The sequence below is a fragment of the Pseudophryne corroboree genome, chromosome 3 (genome assembly GCF_028390025.1).
Source record: "Pseudophryne corroboree isolate aPseCor3 chromosome 3, aPseCor3.hap2, whole genome shotgun sequence".
In the NCBI taxonomy this organism is placed as follows: domain Eukaryota; kingdom Metazoa; phylum Chordata; class Amphibia; order Anura; family Myobatrachidae; genus Pseudophryne; species Pseudophryne corroboree.
This window is the reverse complement of record NC_086446.1, coordinates 394,284,207-394,297,819: the sequence shown is the minus strand read 5'-3', so window position 1 is coordinate 394,297,819 and position 13,613 is coordinate 394,284,207. Positions and strand designations below refer to the sequence as shown.

At 45.0% G+C, this 13,613-nt stretch overlaps 1 protein-coding gene across 1 annotated transcript in view; it reads right to left on the bottom strand.

The window, feature by feature from the left end:
- AARSD1 (alanyl-tRNA synthetase domain containing 1) overlaps positions 1-13,613 on the bottom strand; it is a 166,175-nt gene that overhangs the window by 99,335 nt on the left and 53,227 nt on the right. Inside the window, exons 8-9 of the mRNA XM_063963181.1 lie at positions 5,359-5,487; positions 1,085-1,244 (exon numbers count right to left, since the gene is read on the bottom strand). Coding sequence (XP_063819251.1) covers positions 1,085-1,244; positions 5,359-5,487 — 289 coding nt within the window. The remainder of the gene's footprint in view (positions 1-1,084; positions 1,245-5,358; positions 5,488-13,613) is intronic.

Below are 13,613 nucleotides of genomic sequence, written 5' to 3'. Positions count from 1 at the left end.
AACGAACACCAAGGTCGGGTCCTGCGGTCGATCCCTCTGGAGCTAATGGTGTCCAGTAGCCTAAGAAGCCCAAACTACCACATGTTAGGTAGGTTCGCTTCTTCTCCCCTTAGTCCCTCGCTGCAGTGAGTCTGTTGCCAGCAGATCTCACTGAAAATAAAAAACCTAAATATACTTTCTTTCTAGGTGCTCAGGAGAGCCCCTAGTGTGCATCCAGCTCGGCCGGGCACAAGAATCTAACTGAGGTCTGGAGGAGGGTCTTAGTGGGAGGAGCCAGTGCACACCAGGTAGTCCTAAAGCTTTCTTTAGTTGTGCCCAGTCTCCTGCGGAGCCGCTAATCCCCATGGTCCTTACGGAGTCCCCAGCATCCACTTAGGACGTTAGAGAAAAATAATTAAAAAGCATCTCTTGATAATGCGCAGAAGTTAGTACTTTACATGAACCAATATATCACTGGAGAGTGCTGGGAGGGAAGATAACCACTGGCTCACACCTGAGTGTACCTATGAATAATTCATGATTTTCCATAAAGTACTATAATGTACAGAGATAGCCAGCTGGGCAACCGGTAAGGATCTCAGCATTACATCAAGCCGATTTCGCCAACCCTGGTCTGACAACCATGTAATAGAAACGTGTACATAGTGCTGCACATGGTAAAATGCTAGGGAAAAGCGCTTCAATATGGGAAACTTCACCAACACCTGAGCAAATCTCATTTTTTTTTTCTTTTTAAAAGGTCAAAAAGCTGAGCATGTATTCATAAATTACTGCAATATCACTGTCCTTGTACCTGTGTATGAATTAACCAGTCTACATAATGCATCGTGCAGAGCAAATCTGCCCAGCTCCTGTCTGCTCTGTTTAGAAGAACCTCCCCCTCCCCGACATAGCAATCTGTTATAGAGGGAATAATGAGAGCATGGTGGACTTATGTATATATATATATAAATATTCCAGATATTTCATGTACATTATTCAGCTCAGTGATACAGAGCCATTGACACACGAATATCAAGAAGAGATTTACATGCTATTTAATAATTTTCAAAGTTGCGCTAAATGGTGGCGGTTTATGAGTTACCTGAGTGTTGCTGCATGTGGTCAAACCTTCGGTTCCAGTCTACCTTTACTAGCATCTCAGCACCTGGCTCCAAGGGAGAGGACACAAAATGTACAGCATCTGGGCCCTGACGAGTGACACGGTGCACTTGGATTTCGCCAATGAATCCTCTGTCATCAGGCTAGTAGAAGAAGTTTATATAAATACATATTTTAAAAAATGCTGCTTTGGTCTATCCAATATAAAACACTCACTGAAGTCTTACACATTAGAAGATATATTGTCCACATTGCAAAGATAAATTGTACACATCATATAGTGTGTACGGCCGATCGTGTGCTCCCATGGGTCATTACGTTGGGCAAGCTGGGCGCCCAATGGGGCGACCCAGGGAATGACAGCATGCAGCTACATACAGCAGGTAATAACATATCGCACCATTGTCCACTGCATTGTGCAGTGTGTATGGTGGTGCAATATATCATACCATCGGCTGGGACGTGTACCAGGGCCTTAGAATAGACTTTGTAACCTGATCAATATAAATCTTATTTGTCGCACTTACTTTTTTCTCTAAACTTAATAATCTAATTAAAAAAAAGTCTCATCATCCAGAAGCAGGACATTTTAAGAAGCAAAATCATAGGCTATTCCTGTCCAACGGAACCTCCCTTTTTGCTGAAAATGCTTCTTAGTTGCATCACAATGCGTGTAGGATGCATGAGGAGACTGTGCTGATTAATTTGCTATATGACACTTGTATATTGTGTGTGACTGAGGGCGGGATGTACTATTACTGATCGCGGGTCATCGCAATGATGCTAATCGCATATGTACTAACATATGCGATTAGTATCTCAAAGCGGGAGGTGACGTGTGGAGGGAGTCCCCGTGCTCCTCCTTCTCCCCCCTGCAGCCGGAAGGAGACAAGGCTGTGCTGCACGAGAGAAGGAGGAGGGGGGCCGGGGTTAGGGATGTCGTCGTAAGTGGCGCAGGCCGGTGGCGGGATGAGACGGCGGTAAGAAGCTCATAGGCTTCTATAGGGTATCGCCATTAAAAGATGGCGATACCCCCGGCAGCGTAAACCTGGCGGTGGGGTCTTAGTACATATGAAACGAGGGTTTTACCGCATTTTCCCTTTAGTACATCCCACCCTGAGTCTGTATACGGAGCAGAACAAAAGCTGCGGCTTTGTCCTACCAGCAGTGTGTTGCGACTAAGGGGGGTATCCAATTAGCCTCTGTAATTCACAGCTGCTAATTAGTTCACCGGGGGCTATCCTATTAGCCCCGATAGTCGGTGCTTATCCCTCGATGCCGGCACTTATTATTCAGGCAGGCTAAGACAAATCCCAGATAAGTGACTATTTTTTCAGCGATAAGTGCTGCAAAAATACATAGATCCGTGACTATTCGCAGACCCTATGTATTGCGTGAGAAAAACGGGGGGTTTTCTCACAACTAAATTGGATAGGGGTGATTTAAAAAAAACGGCGATAAAATAGAAAAAAAAACATGTTTTTTCGCGGTCGCAGTATTATCGTGGCTAAATAAATAGCCCCTAAAAGACTAATTTTTTCAGCAAAATAAGACGCCAGACGATTCTCACGCAATCTGGTGCGCCAAGAGGGGCTCTTTGCCATAAGTGCAGCAAAGATGTATGAGGACTTATCTGTATATCTTAAAAGAATACAGAGCAAAGAGACAAACAAAAAGTATATTAGCTGATTTTGGAGAAAGGGCCACTATTACTAACGAAGACATCCCAAAGCCATAAAGTTAAAGGAATTGAAGGGATGTCCTCATACAACCAATGGCAACTCTATGGTACTTCCTAAAAGTGGCTCAGCAACGCACTGCACTGGAAAGAAGAAATAGGGAGAGGACTACCTTCCTGCAAAAGACAGCTGTTAAACAAACAGTATCTCTGCAGTTCTACTGGTTGTTACATGCAGAACTGGTTGTCTGGATACAAATGGTCAAGCTGAAAGGACCATAGTTCTCAGTCTGCCAGACGATACAGGTTGAGTATCCCATATCCAAATATTCAGAAATACGGAATATTCCGAAATACGGACTTTTTTGAGTGAGAGTGAAATAGTGAAACCTTTGTTTTTTGATGGCTCAATGTACACAAACTGTGTTTAATACACAGAGTTATTAAAAATATTGTATTAAATGACCTTCAGGCTGTGTATATAAAGTGTATATGAAACATAAATGAACTGTGTGAATGTACACACTCTTTGTTTAATGCACAAAGTTATAAAAAAATATTGGTTAAAATGACCTTCAGGCTGTGTGTATAAGGTGTATATGTAACATAAATGCATTCTGTGCTTAGATTTAGGTCCCATCACCATGATATCTGATTATGGTATGCAGTTATTCCAAAATACGGAAAAATCCCATATCCAAAATACCTTTGGTCCCAAGCATTTTGGATAAGGGAGACTCAACCTGTAGCAGTAATGGGGGAAAAAATAATCACATAGGGGTAGATGTATCAAATCTTCTAAAGAGAACATGTGGAGAAGTTACCTATATGAATCAGCTGCTTCCCATCATTATCAGAGGCTAAGACAGTAGAACAATTTAAACATGTTTGGAATAGGCATAGGAAAATACTTTAAAAGAACTAAGCATCAAAAAGGATTCAGATTACCTAAAAGGTAAAAAAGGGCAGACTAGATGGGCCACGTGGTTCTTATCTGCTATCATATTCTGTGTTTCTATTATAGAGAATGTACTTGATAAATGACAGCTAGAAGCAAATTGCTTGCTCTCCCCCTAAGTGATCATTCATTTTTACTACTGCTGTTACGTGGCCGATTGGGAACTAACTTATTTCATGTTGGAAAAAAATTCCACCTACAGTATATAGGTGCCAAACTGTATTGGTGACATAAAAGGGTATCTGAGCACCCTTGTTAGAAGTAACTGCACCTATACACCACAAGGACCGTGAAATAGACTAAATGTGCACTAGGACGATATCACTTTGCCTCCTACTTGGCAGCACAGCTTTCCCACTGTGCCCATGGATTGCTCCATAATCAAAGTATGGACAACCATTTAAGAAGAGACTATTAAAATTCTATGGTCTTTCCTCTGGCTCCCACAACATCACTGAACCTCCTTACCTAAATCATACCCAGTGATCTCGGTTTCTCTATGTATATGGAACTCCACCACAAAGTAACTTACCCTTAGCACCATCCCTCTCGCAAACTGCACAGTGCTGAAGTAACCCAGGTTTCTCTTTAGGCCATGGCTGTCTGGTGAAGTGCAAATTTTAAATGATCTATAACAAGCTTGTGTTTGTGCAGTACATACTTGAAGGGCCTAATGTTTACAGTCTGTTCTGTATTAGCTATCCCTGGTTCCCCGGAACTCCCTCAACTGCAGGAGGTCACACAGATGGATGCATTGAATGGAGTGAAACGGGATAAGATAAGAGAGAATACTGAATAGAGCTCCATTTCATTATAATCAAAGACGACACAAACTCTTGTATCTCTGGTACCTGGTGCTAGCACACTGCATTAGGTTAACTCCACTGCCTGAGACTGATGTACTTATGACTAATGGGGATGTTCTAAACTCATAGGCATCTGGAAGGGTATAGGTAACGTCATTTTAAGTATTAGAAGTAGATTTTCATCTACTGACATAATTCATATCTCATCGAAGGCCAACTAAGGGTCCTCTTCAGCACCCGCACAGCATGCAGTATTAATTAGGCAGTGGTACATGATGCAGTTTATAATAAATCCATCTAAATCATTCTGTAATATATGGGAGGCCATGAGCAACTCACTATAACCCAAGACTCCAATTCCCAATAAACATGTAAACCTATTTACTTTTTACACATTCATACGGCAGACTCTCCTGGATAACTAAGTCTCTCCACCCCAGCCTCTGTCTTCCCCATACCCTCCTTCGAGCAAAAAATCTAAAATCTGGCCTAATGGTCTTCACCTCACCTCAATATACAAAAATTACAGCAGTATATTGTTAGTTACTCTTAATGTCCAATATTATGTAGACTTTGCTATATATATATATATATATATATATATATATATATATATATGTGACACCAATGTTCCTTCAATTAACACATATTAAATAAACAAGAGAAAAAAAACTGCCTGTCAGAAGGAGAGCTAAGTGGGAAGAAGAGGAGCCTGTGTGTCTTCTTTTTCACGTGCCCTCTGCCTCCTTAGCATGGGACATTACTTATCCCTAAAAAGAAGTAGTTCACATTAATTTATTATATAATATTTATACCTGTCCACCACCTTCTGGGAAAAGTACGGTGTCCTTCAATATAACATTGTACCCAGACATGGTCTCCTTCTTCCCTCCATTCTCCGTCTTTAATTCAGCAGGACTGCAGGACACTACCACTGTCATCAGCTGCAAAGCCAAGGCAAATAATTTACTAGTTCACATTGTATCATTACAGAAAGGCACATGTGCCTAAAACACTGGGCATAATTATGTTAAAAGAAGTATTTTCATTACCCACATATTGCATGCCCCTCATCACACAGTCCATTTGAACAACATGTCCTCCCTATTTATTTTTAATATTCTACCCCAGAAAAGAAACATTCCAATGGTTTTGTCCCATAGGTAGGCTGAAAGGAGAGACTTATATTTATTTTTTATTCTTCATGATATATAAGCGCATAAGTGATTGGTGTCTAGGTAAACGTATATTAATCTACCACCCAAAACAGCAATCGTAAAAGGTGGCCCTTACACCCTACCAAGGCTTAGAGAGCTTTGCATCATTTCAGGAATCTGAAAACTTATTCTCTTTCGTATAATGACGCATGTATCAGTGAACAGAAGCACGAAATGATATCATTCCACATTATGCGAGTACAGCTAGAATGTCTTCTCTGGGTGACCTCAGAGTATTACTGGAAGCTAGCAACCCTGCTCCCTTTTACTAACTGGTGCCACATCATGTGGAAAATAGAAAATTAGGATTGGGCGCTCTTTAATCAAAGAGTGAAGAAATGTATTTTTGTTTTATAGGTGATGAGATATGAGAAATGGGTAGACAAGCTGGAATTGGGGATAAGTAAATGTATAGAGTAGAAAGTGAACATAGGAGATCTGAAAGGAGTGGAAAATTGTTGGTGTGGGGGAGAGGACGCCTGTAAGTAAAGATAGGAGTCCTGGGCGAGATGAGGATAGGTGAATTGCAAAAGTGTTAACAACGTGGACAGTTCCTGTGAAATTCTCATGTGTGGTTTTCCTTTGTAGGCTCATCATGCAATAACTAAATAGTGTCACCATATTCTCATAACTATTATCTCTTCTATAACAGTCAACTGAACCTAAGATATGAAGTACCAATCATGATAAAGTAAATTGCAATTAGTGTAAATGTTTCTCTATATTATTCGAACTAGAGCTCTTTGAGTCCTACCTCACGTAACTTTGACCTCTGTCTTTAGCCTTTCTTAAATTCTGAAAGGTTCAAAAGCCTTAAGCTGGGTACACATTATACTCATAGAGATATATAATTCCGACGTGAATCTATATATCATACGACATATTGTGTATTGGTCCGAAGCGGTTCAGAACGATATATTGTACACATTGTTAAGTGTATACCCCCAATCCATCGTCATACATTGATTCGTCCCAGTAGACACAACAACTGGGTTGCACCATCGCATGGTGTGTACCCCGCTTTACATATAGACTAGCAATGAAGGCAGCGTGACTGATTATGAAAGCCCTGTCCCCTCAAAGACATAGGGGGTCATTCCGACCTGATCGCACGCTGCCGTTTTTCGCAGCGCAGCGATCAGGTCACTACTGCGCATGCGTATGCACCGCAATGCAGGCGCGTCTTACGGGTACAAAGCGGATTGTTGCTGGGCGATGGATAGAACGAAGAATCCATTCGCACAGCCAATCGCAAGAAGATTGACAGGAAGAAGATGTTTGTGGGTGTCAACTGACCGTTTTCAGGGAGTGGTTGGAAAAACGCGGGCGTGTCCAAGCGTTTGCAGGGCGAGTGTCTGACGTCAATTCCGGGCCCGAACAAGCTGAAGTGATCGCAGCGGCTGAGTAAGTTCAGACCTACTCAGAAACCGCACAAACTATTTTTGTACCGCTCTGCTGCACAGGCGTTCGCATACTTGCAAAGCTAAAATACACTCCCCAGTGGGCGGCGACTATGCGTTTGCACGGCTGCAAAAAGTAGCTAGCGAGCGGTCAACTCGGAATGACCCCGATAATGCCACGGTTGTAATGAAAAGGGACGGGGCCTAATGCTGAGAAGTGCACTCCATCATCAGAGACCACCTGGATGCTGTAACAGGTAGTATTTCCTATCGCTGACACCCTCTCCCTTGCTCCCTTTTCTCTCTCTGACACTCTCTCTTTTGCACCTCTCTTGCTCCCCTATCTCCCCTGGCCACCTTCTCCCACTCTCTCCCTGACATAGGTGGTCATTCCGAGTTGATCGCTAGCTGCATTTGTTCGCAGCGCAGCGATCAGGCTAAAAAGCGGCACTTCTGCGCATGCGGCTCAATGCGCACGCGCGACGTACTTTCACAAAAGCCGATGCAGTTTTACACAAGCTCTAGCGACGCTTTTCAGTCGCACTGCTGGCCGCAGAGTGATTGACAGGAAGTGGGTGTTTCTGGGAGGTAACTGACCGTTTTCGGGGAGTGTGTGTAAAAACGCAGGCGTAGGGGGCGTGGCCTAGCAGGACTTTGGAGTGGATGCATGGTGCCTGAGCTCCTGCTACAAAGCTAATAATTAAAGCTTTTTTAGGTGCCTACCTGCCCATTAATTTGCCCACAGTGCACCCACAAGACCCCCACAACATAAGGAGGTGAGCTGCGGAGCCGGAGTGCAGGTTACTCCTGCACTTGCGGGTTGCGGCCTCCATCCGGGATAAAGCCGGGACCTAAATTTAAGTGCCGGCCGACCGGACTCCGGTGCGCTCCGGACGCTAGAGCCCGCCACATAGCCGGCAACAAAACATACCCCCTGTTTGAGAAGCCTTACCGGGAGAAGCGGAGGCGAAGGCGAGCCCCAGGAACTACGGGCTAGCCGCCGAGACGAGCCGCGGCCCTGCTCGTGGAGGACCCGGTGGCGGCGGCCATCTTGGGAGAGGCGGGCGGAGAGCTGCGGAGGTTGAGAGGGCACGGACGGCCCCCGTTGGCGGCGGGCATCCCACCATTGGCGCCTGACCGAGGGTTGAAGAGGCAGTATAAGGTCCCCATTCGGGCTGACGGACCCCGGGCGGCAGCGGAGGAAGGTGAGGCCCGTTTGAGCAGTGGAGCGGCGGCCATCTTGGAGGAGGCAAGGCCAGTACTCGATATAAGAGTCCCTGCAGATTCTTACCAGGCCTGTACAATTACAGCCTGAGGTGCTTTATGCTGTATGTACACTGGGAGCTAGATCATATGGTGCATTCAACACCTCATACATTTATACGCCTATCCAGCATTCCATGAGCATTGCCTAACCCTCATCCACAACACAGTGCACCAGAGCCCCCTGTTGGTAGTCCATATACAGCATCTTCCTCACCTGAAGCACAGGGGCACTATTTGACGAGAAAGTGACATCGTTGGCTCCCTGTAGTGGTGCATGCTACGGCACATATAGGATGTAGACCCCTCTTCAATGAATCCTCATCGTCACCCCCCGCAATCATTTTAGCTGATGTAATCACGCACATGGCGTAAGAAGATACCTGCCGTCCTAGACCTTAGACGGAATTCTCCTTTCTGCTGGAGCCGTCCCATTCCCTCAAAGTAATACATGATGGCTCCAAAAAAGAATAAAGCCTCCAAATCAATCTCTCAAGTTGCCTTTTTCAAGCCTTCCCCATATCGTAATAAATCGCAGGGACCTGGGTCTTCTGCCTCCAGGTCGGATCCCCCGCCCACAACTTCATCGCCCAAGATGGCTCTATCTTCATCCCAGGATTCCCCCCCCTCTCCTCGCCTGGAAGACAGCGAAGCCTTAACGGTGGGCGCCATGAAGCTATGGCTACACCAGTTTAAGGATGAGGTGGCGTCTGAATTTCGTACTATGTTGCAGTCTTGCCAGCGGTCCGTTGAGGATTTAGGCGAGAGGACTGGACACTTGGAAACCAAGATGGGGGAGGTAGTAGGCTCTCATAATACTTTAATCGATTCCCATGATATTCTTGAAGGGGAGGTGGCAGCCCTGCGGGACAAAGTAGCGGACTTGGAGGACCGCTCCCGCAGAAATAATCTCAAGCTCCGAGGGGTACCAGAATCCGTATCTAATAGCAGCCTACATGACTATACAATCGAAATATTCAAGAAGCTGCTACCCTCCGCTACATCTGCGGACTTGATATTGGACCGTATTCATAGGATCCCGAAGGCCCGCAGTGCTCCCGAAGGAGCGTCGAGAGATGTTTTAATGAGAGTCCATTTCTTTCATATCAAGGAATCCCTGCTTAAAGCAGCTAGACCTACCTCAGATACGGCGAGTGCTCTGGGCCGGCTTCAGCTTTTCGGAGACTTATCGCACTACACCCTCACCAGGAGACGCTCCTTTCAGCCTGTCACCGCGGCCCTTAGGAAAGCTGGAATCGTATATAGATGGGGTTTCCCCACGCGTCTATTGATTTCTAGGGAAGGCTCCACTATAGCGGTGTCTTCGGTCGAGGACGGTATGAGACTTCTTCACAAATGGAATGTAACTGGAGACCAGGGGCCCGACTCTCCTGACCGCCGACTTCAGCCGGACTGGTCGACGGTTGGGAAGTAGGCCCTTATCACTGCGGTGTTTTCCCTGCCATGAATATCCATTTATAAGACTAGCGTTGTTTCCATATGATGGTACTAATCTCAGGGCTTATTACAAGTTACATGCCTGGTTATTACATGCTTTACAGCCCCTAGACTAATGTACGGCAGGGTTGATTTTTCCTTTTATTTTTTGTTTCTGGTTTCTCCTTTAAAGGTCGTGATGGTTCCACGGACTCCCGGACTGGTCTGTATGCTCTTCTCTGAGCCCTTTTATTGTTGTACTTACAGTATTGCTCTGTCCCAGTTCCGGGATCCCGTGACTCATTACTTATTAACTTATCATTCCATTCCTAATGACATCCCGTTTATATGCCATGTGCGATTGAATATACAGTTTACTAATACTATGATTACTTGATTGCGGGTAGGTTGGCCACTAACCTCCCAACTTTGCTTGGTGAGGCGCTGTATGTTTTGGCGCCTTACTATGGCTTCGTCTCTACACGGAGTCGACTTTCCTCGTTTTGTGTACTATTTTTTTCTCTCTTCTCTCTTTGTCATCCTCAGTATGTCTCCTTTTGTGTCACGTCCCCCCCATGTCTTTTTTCTTCTTACACATGTGTTCAGGGAATTGTACCTAATCACATTTCTTGGTTTCAGCGAATGCTCCGCCTCCTGGTTAGTTTATTATGGTTAACTTGGTATCATTGAACGTTAAGGGATTGAATTCCCCACAGAAACGTAAACTGGCCTTATCTTCCTTCTATAAAATGAAGGCGAATGTGGTCGCCATCCAGGAAACCCACTTTAGGAAATTAGACCCCCCTAGATTCTATGATAATCACTTCCCTACTTGCTACATGGCCAACGGCCCCGTAAAAAAAGCCGGAGTGGCTATACTGATCTCTTGTGATTGCCAATTTACTCTGGAATCCCAAATTGTAGACCCCGAAGGAAGGTATTTAGTATTAATCGGAAAGCTTGAAGATGCTGTTGTCACCCTGGCCTCCTGCTATGCACCCAACTCTGGTCAACTCTCCTTTTGTAGGAATCTATTCTCCCTGATACAGAAGCACGCTAAAGGTGCAGTCATGATATTGGGGGACTTCAATTTAGTTGTAGCCCCTCTGTTGATAGATCTCTCCCCACCAGAAGTCCTTTAGCTAAATCCAGAACTTCCCCTATTAATACCCTTGGGCTTCGCCAATTGATAGGAGAGTACGAACTCTACGATGCGTGGAGAACTAAACACCCTACGGTTAGGGATTACTCCTTTTATTCGCATGTTCACTCCTCATACTCTAGAATTGATCTCGTATTAACTGATAGTGGGTCACTACCGGCCATTATGAAAATTAACATACTACCGATGACATGGTCGGACCATTCTCCGCTTAAGGTCGTGTGGAAGCTCGAGGCCCGTAGAGTTACTCCGAGTCCTTGGAGACTAGGAAATTTCTTGTTATGCCATCAAGAAGCTTCACTTGCCATGCAACAAACCTTAAGGGTATATTTAGAAACTAACAAACCTGAAGACACTTCAGTCTTTAATAATTGGTGCTCTTGTAAGGCTGTAGTGCGGGGGGCTGCCATTCAGGCCGCTTCACGGCTGAAACGTTCTCAAATTGCCGAACGAGCTGAAGCCGAGAGCGAAGTTGCAAAACTAGAAATAGCACATAAAGCTGACCCACATAATAGAACTGCCTTTAAACTTTTGCTGGCCGCAAGGGAAAGGGTGAACACTTTTTCTCTGCGGGAAGTAAAACGCAACCTCGCTCGACTAAATCAGAGATTCTATGTATTTGGAAATAAGGCAGGGCGTCTTTTGGCGCGGAAACTGAGAGGTAGGCGAGCTAAGGCCAGAATCCACTTTGTTTATTCTCACACGGGTTTAAGAGTCTCTGACCCATATAGAATAGCAGATACTTTCGCAGAGTACTACTCCCGACTCTACGACTTACAGTCAGATCCTGACACCACCCAACCCATTGAAGCTGAAATTCAGTCATTTTTAAAAAACTTATCCCTGCCGACACTGAGCTCCGGGGCCTGCCTGTCCCTTGGCTCCCCCTGGACGATGTCTGAACTTGAGGCAGCTATTGATGGTCTTCCACGAGATAAAGCACCGGGCCCAGACGGTTTTCCATCTAATTTCTACAAAACCTATAAAGCAGACTTGGCTCCAGTGTTATTGGCTGTCTTTAACGAGGCATCAGAAGCTGGAAGGTTCCCGAAAGAGATGCTTTAAGCGAGGATAGTGGCTATCCCTAAGCCGGGTAAATCTCCCGCATCCGTTAAAAATTACAGACCGATAGCTTTATTGAATACAGACGTCAAACTTTTTGCTAAGTTAATCGCTAACCGTCTTTGCCCCTTACTGCCTACCCTTATAGCTGCTGACCAGGTTGGCTTCGTCCCGGGCAGGCAGGCCCCGGACAACACTCGGAGAGCTTATAATGTCATTGAGTATTGTAATGTTAATAGAACGCCCCTCCTGGTCCTATCATTAGACGCTGAAAAGGCGTTTGATAGGCTACACTGGGGGTATCTAAGATCAGTTCTGGGTAAGTTTGGATTTCAGGGTAGGTTTCTAGATTCCATCTTTGCATTATATTCTACCCCCTCCGCCAAGGTATATGTTAATGGGTGTCTCTCCAGGGGTTTCGAAATTCTAAACGGCACAAGACAGGGGTGCCCTTTATCTCCCCTAATTTTCGCTTTGGCTATTGAACCCCTAGCTGAGACTATTAGGACTGACACAGAGGTCTCGGGCCCTGAGATAGGGGGACTGAGTCATAAAGTCAGTCTCTTCGCAGATGATATACTAGTATGCTTGACAAACCCCGAATCCTCCCTTATCGGACTCCATGCCATATTAGATAGGTACTCCAGATTGTCATTCTATAAATTGAATACTTCCAAAACGGAAGCTCTACCGCTTCATATCCAGCCACATATCCTGGCCTTACTTAAGGATAGGTACAGATATGCTTGGCAGGTGAGATCTATTAAATATTTAGGTATACATCTATCGCTTGATAAAGACCTTTACGATTGTAACTACACACCTTTATTTAGCGCCTTCGACAAATTGATTAAAGAGTGGTCTCTACATGAAATCTCCTGGCTGGGGCGGGTCTCTGCAACAAAAATGGTACTACTACCGAAACTCCTTTACCTATTCCGGGCCATCCCCCGCCACTTCCCTAAAGCTCTTAGTGTTAAGGCTAATAAAACGTTATCACACTTTATCTGGAAGGGAGCGAAACCGCGGATCTCTAGGCAGGTTTTGTCATTGCCCAAGAGCTTTGGTGGGGTTGCTTACCCCAACCTAGATGCATATCATTCTGCATGCCTTCTCAGCCAGGCCCGAGATTGGTTTGTCGCTCATTCCCCCAAACCATGGGTAGTTATCGAAAAAGCCTTCTTAGGACCGATTAATATAACAGACCTATTCCTATTACCTATACAGAGTGTTCCGAAATGGACAGGCCCTGGAGACGCGATTAGAAGTACTCTGAAGATATGGCACTCCGTGGTTGCATCTGACCAAACTATAAAACTACCTGCAGCGGACCTCTCTATCAGAACGGTCGCTTGTAATATCCCTGATCTTATTTTGGACGCCTGGATTGACGCTGGAGTTGTGAGACTGAAAGATCTTTTTTTGAATAATAGCTTGACCCCGTTCTCCCAGCTTCAGTCTCGGTTTGGGATTTCAAAACATGACTTTTTCAAGTATCTACAGATACGCCATTGGCTCCAATCGTATGT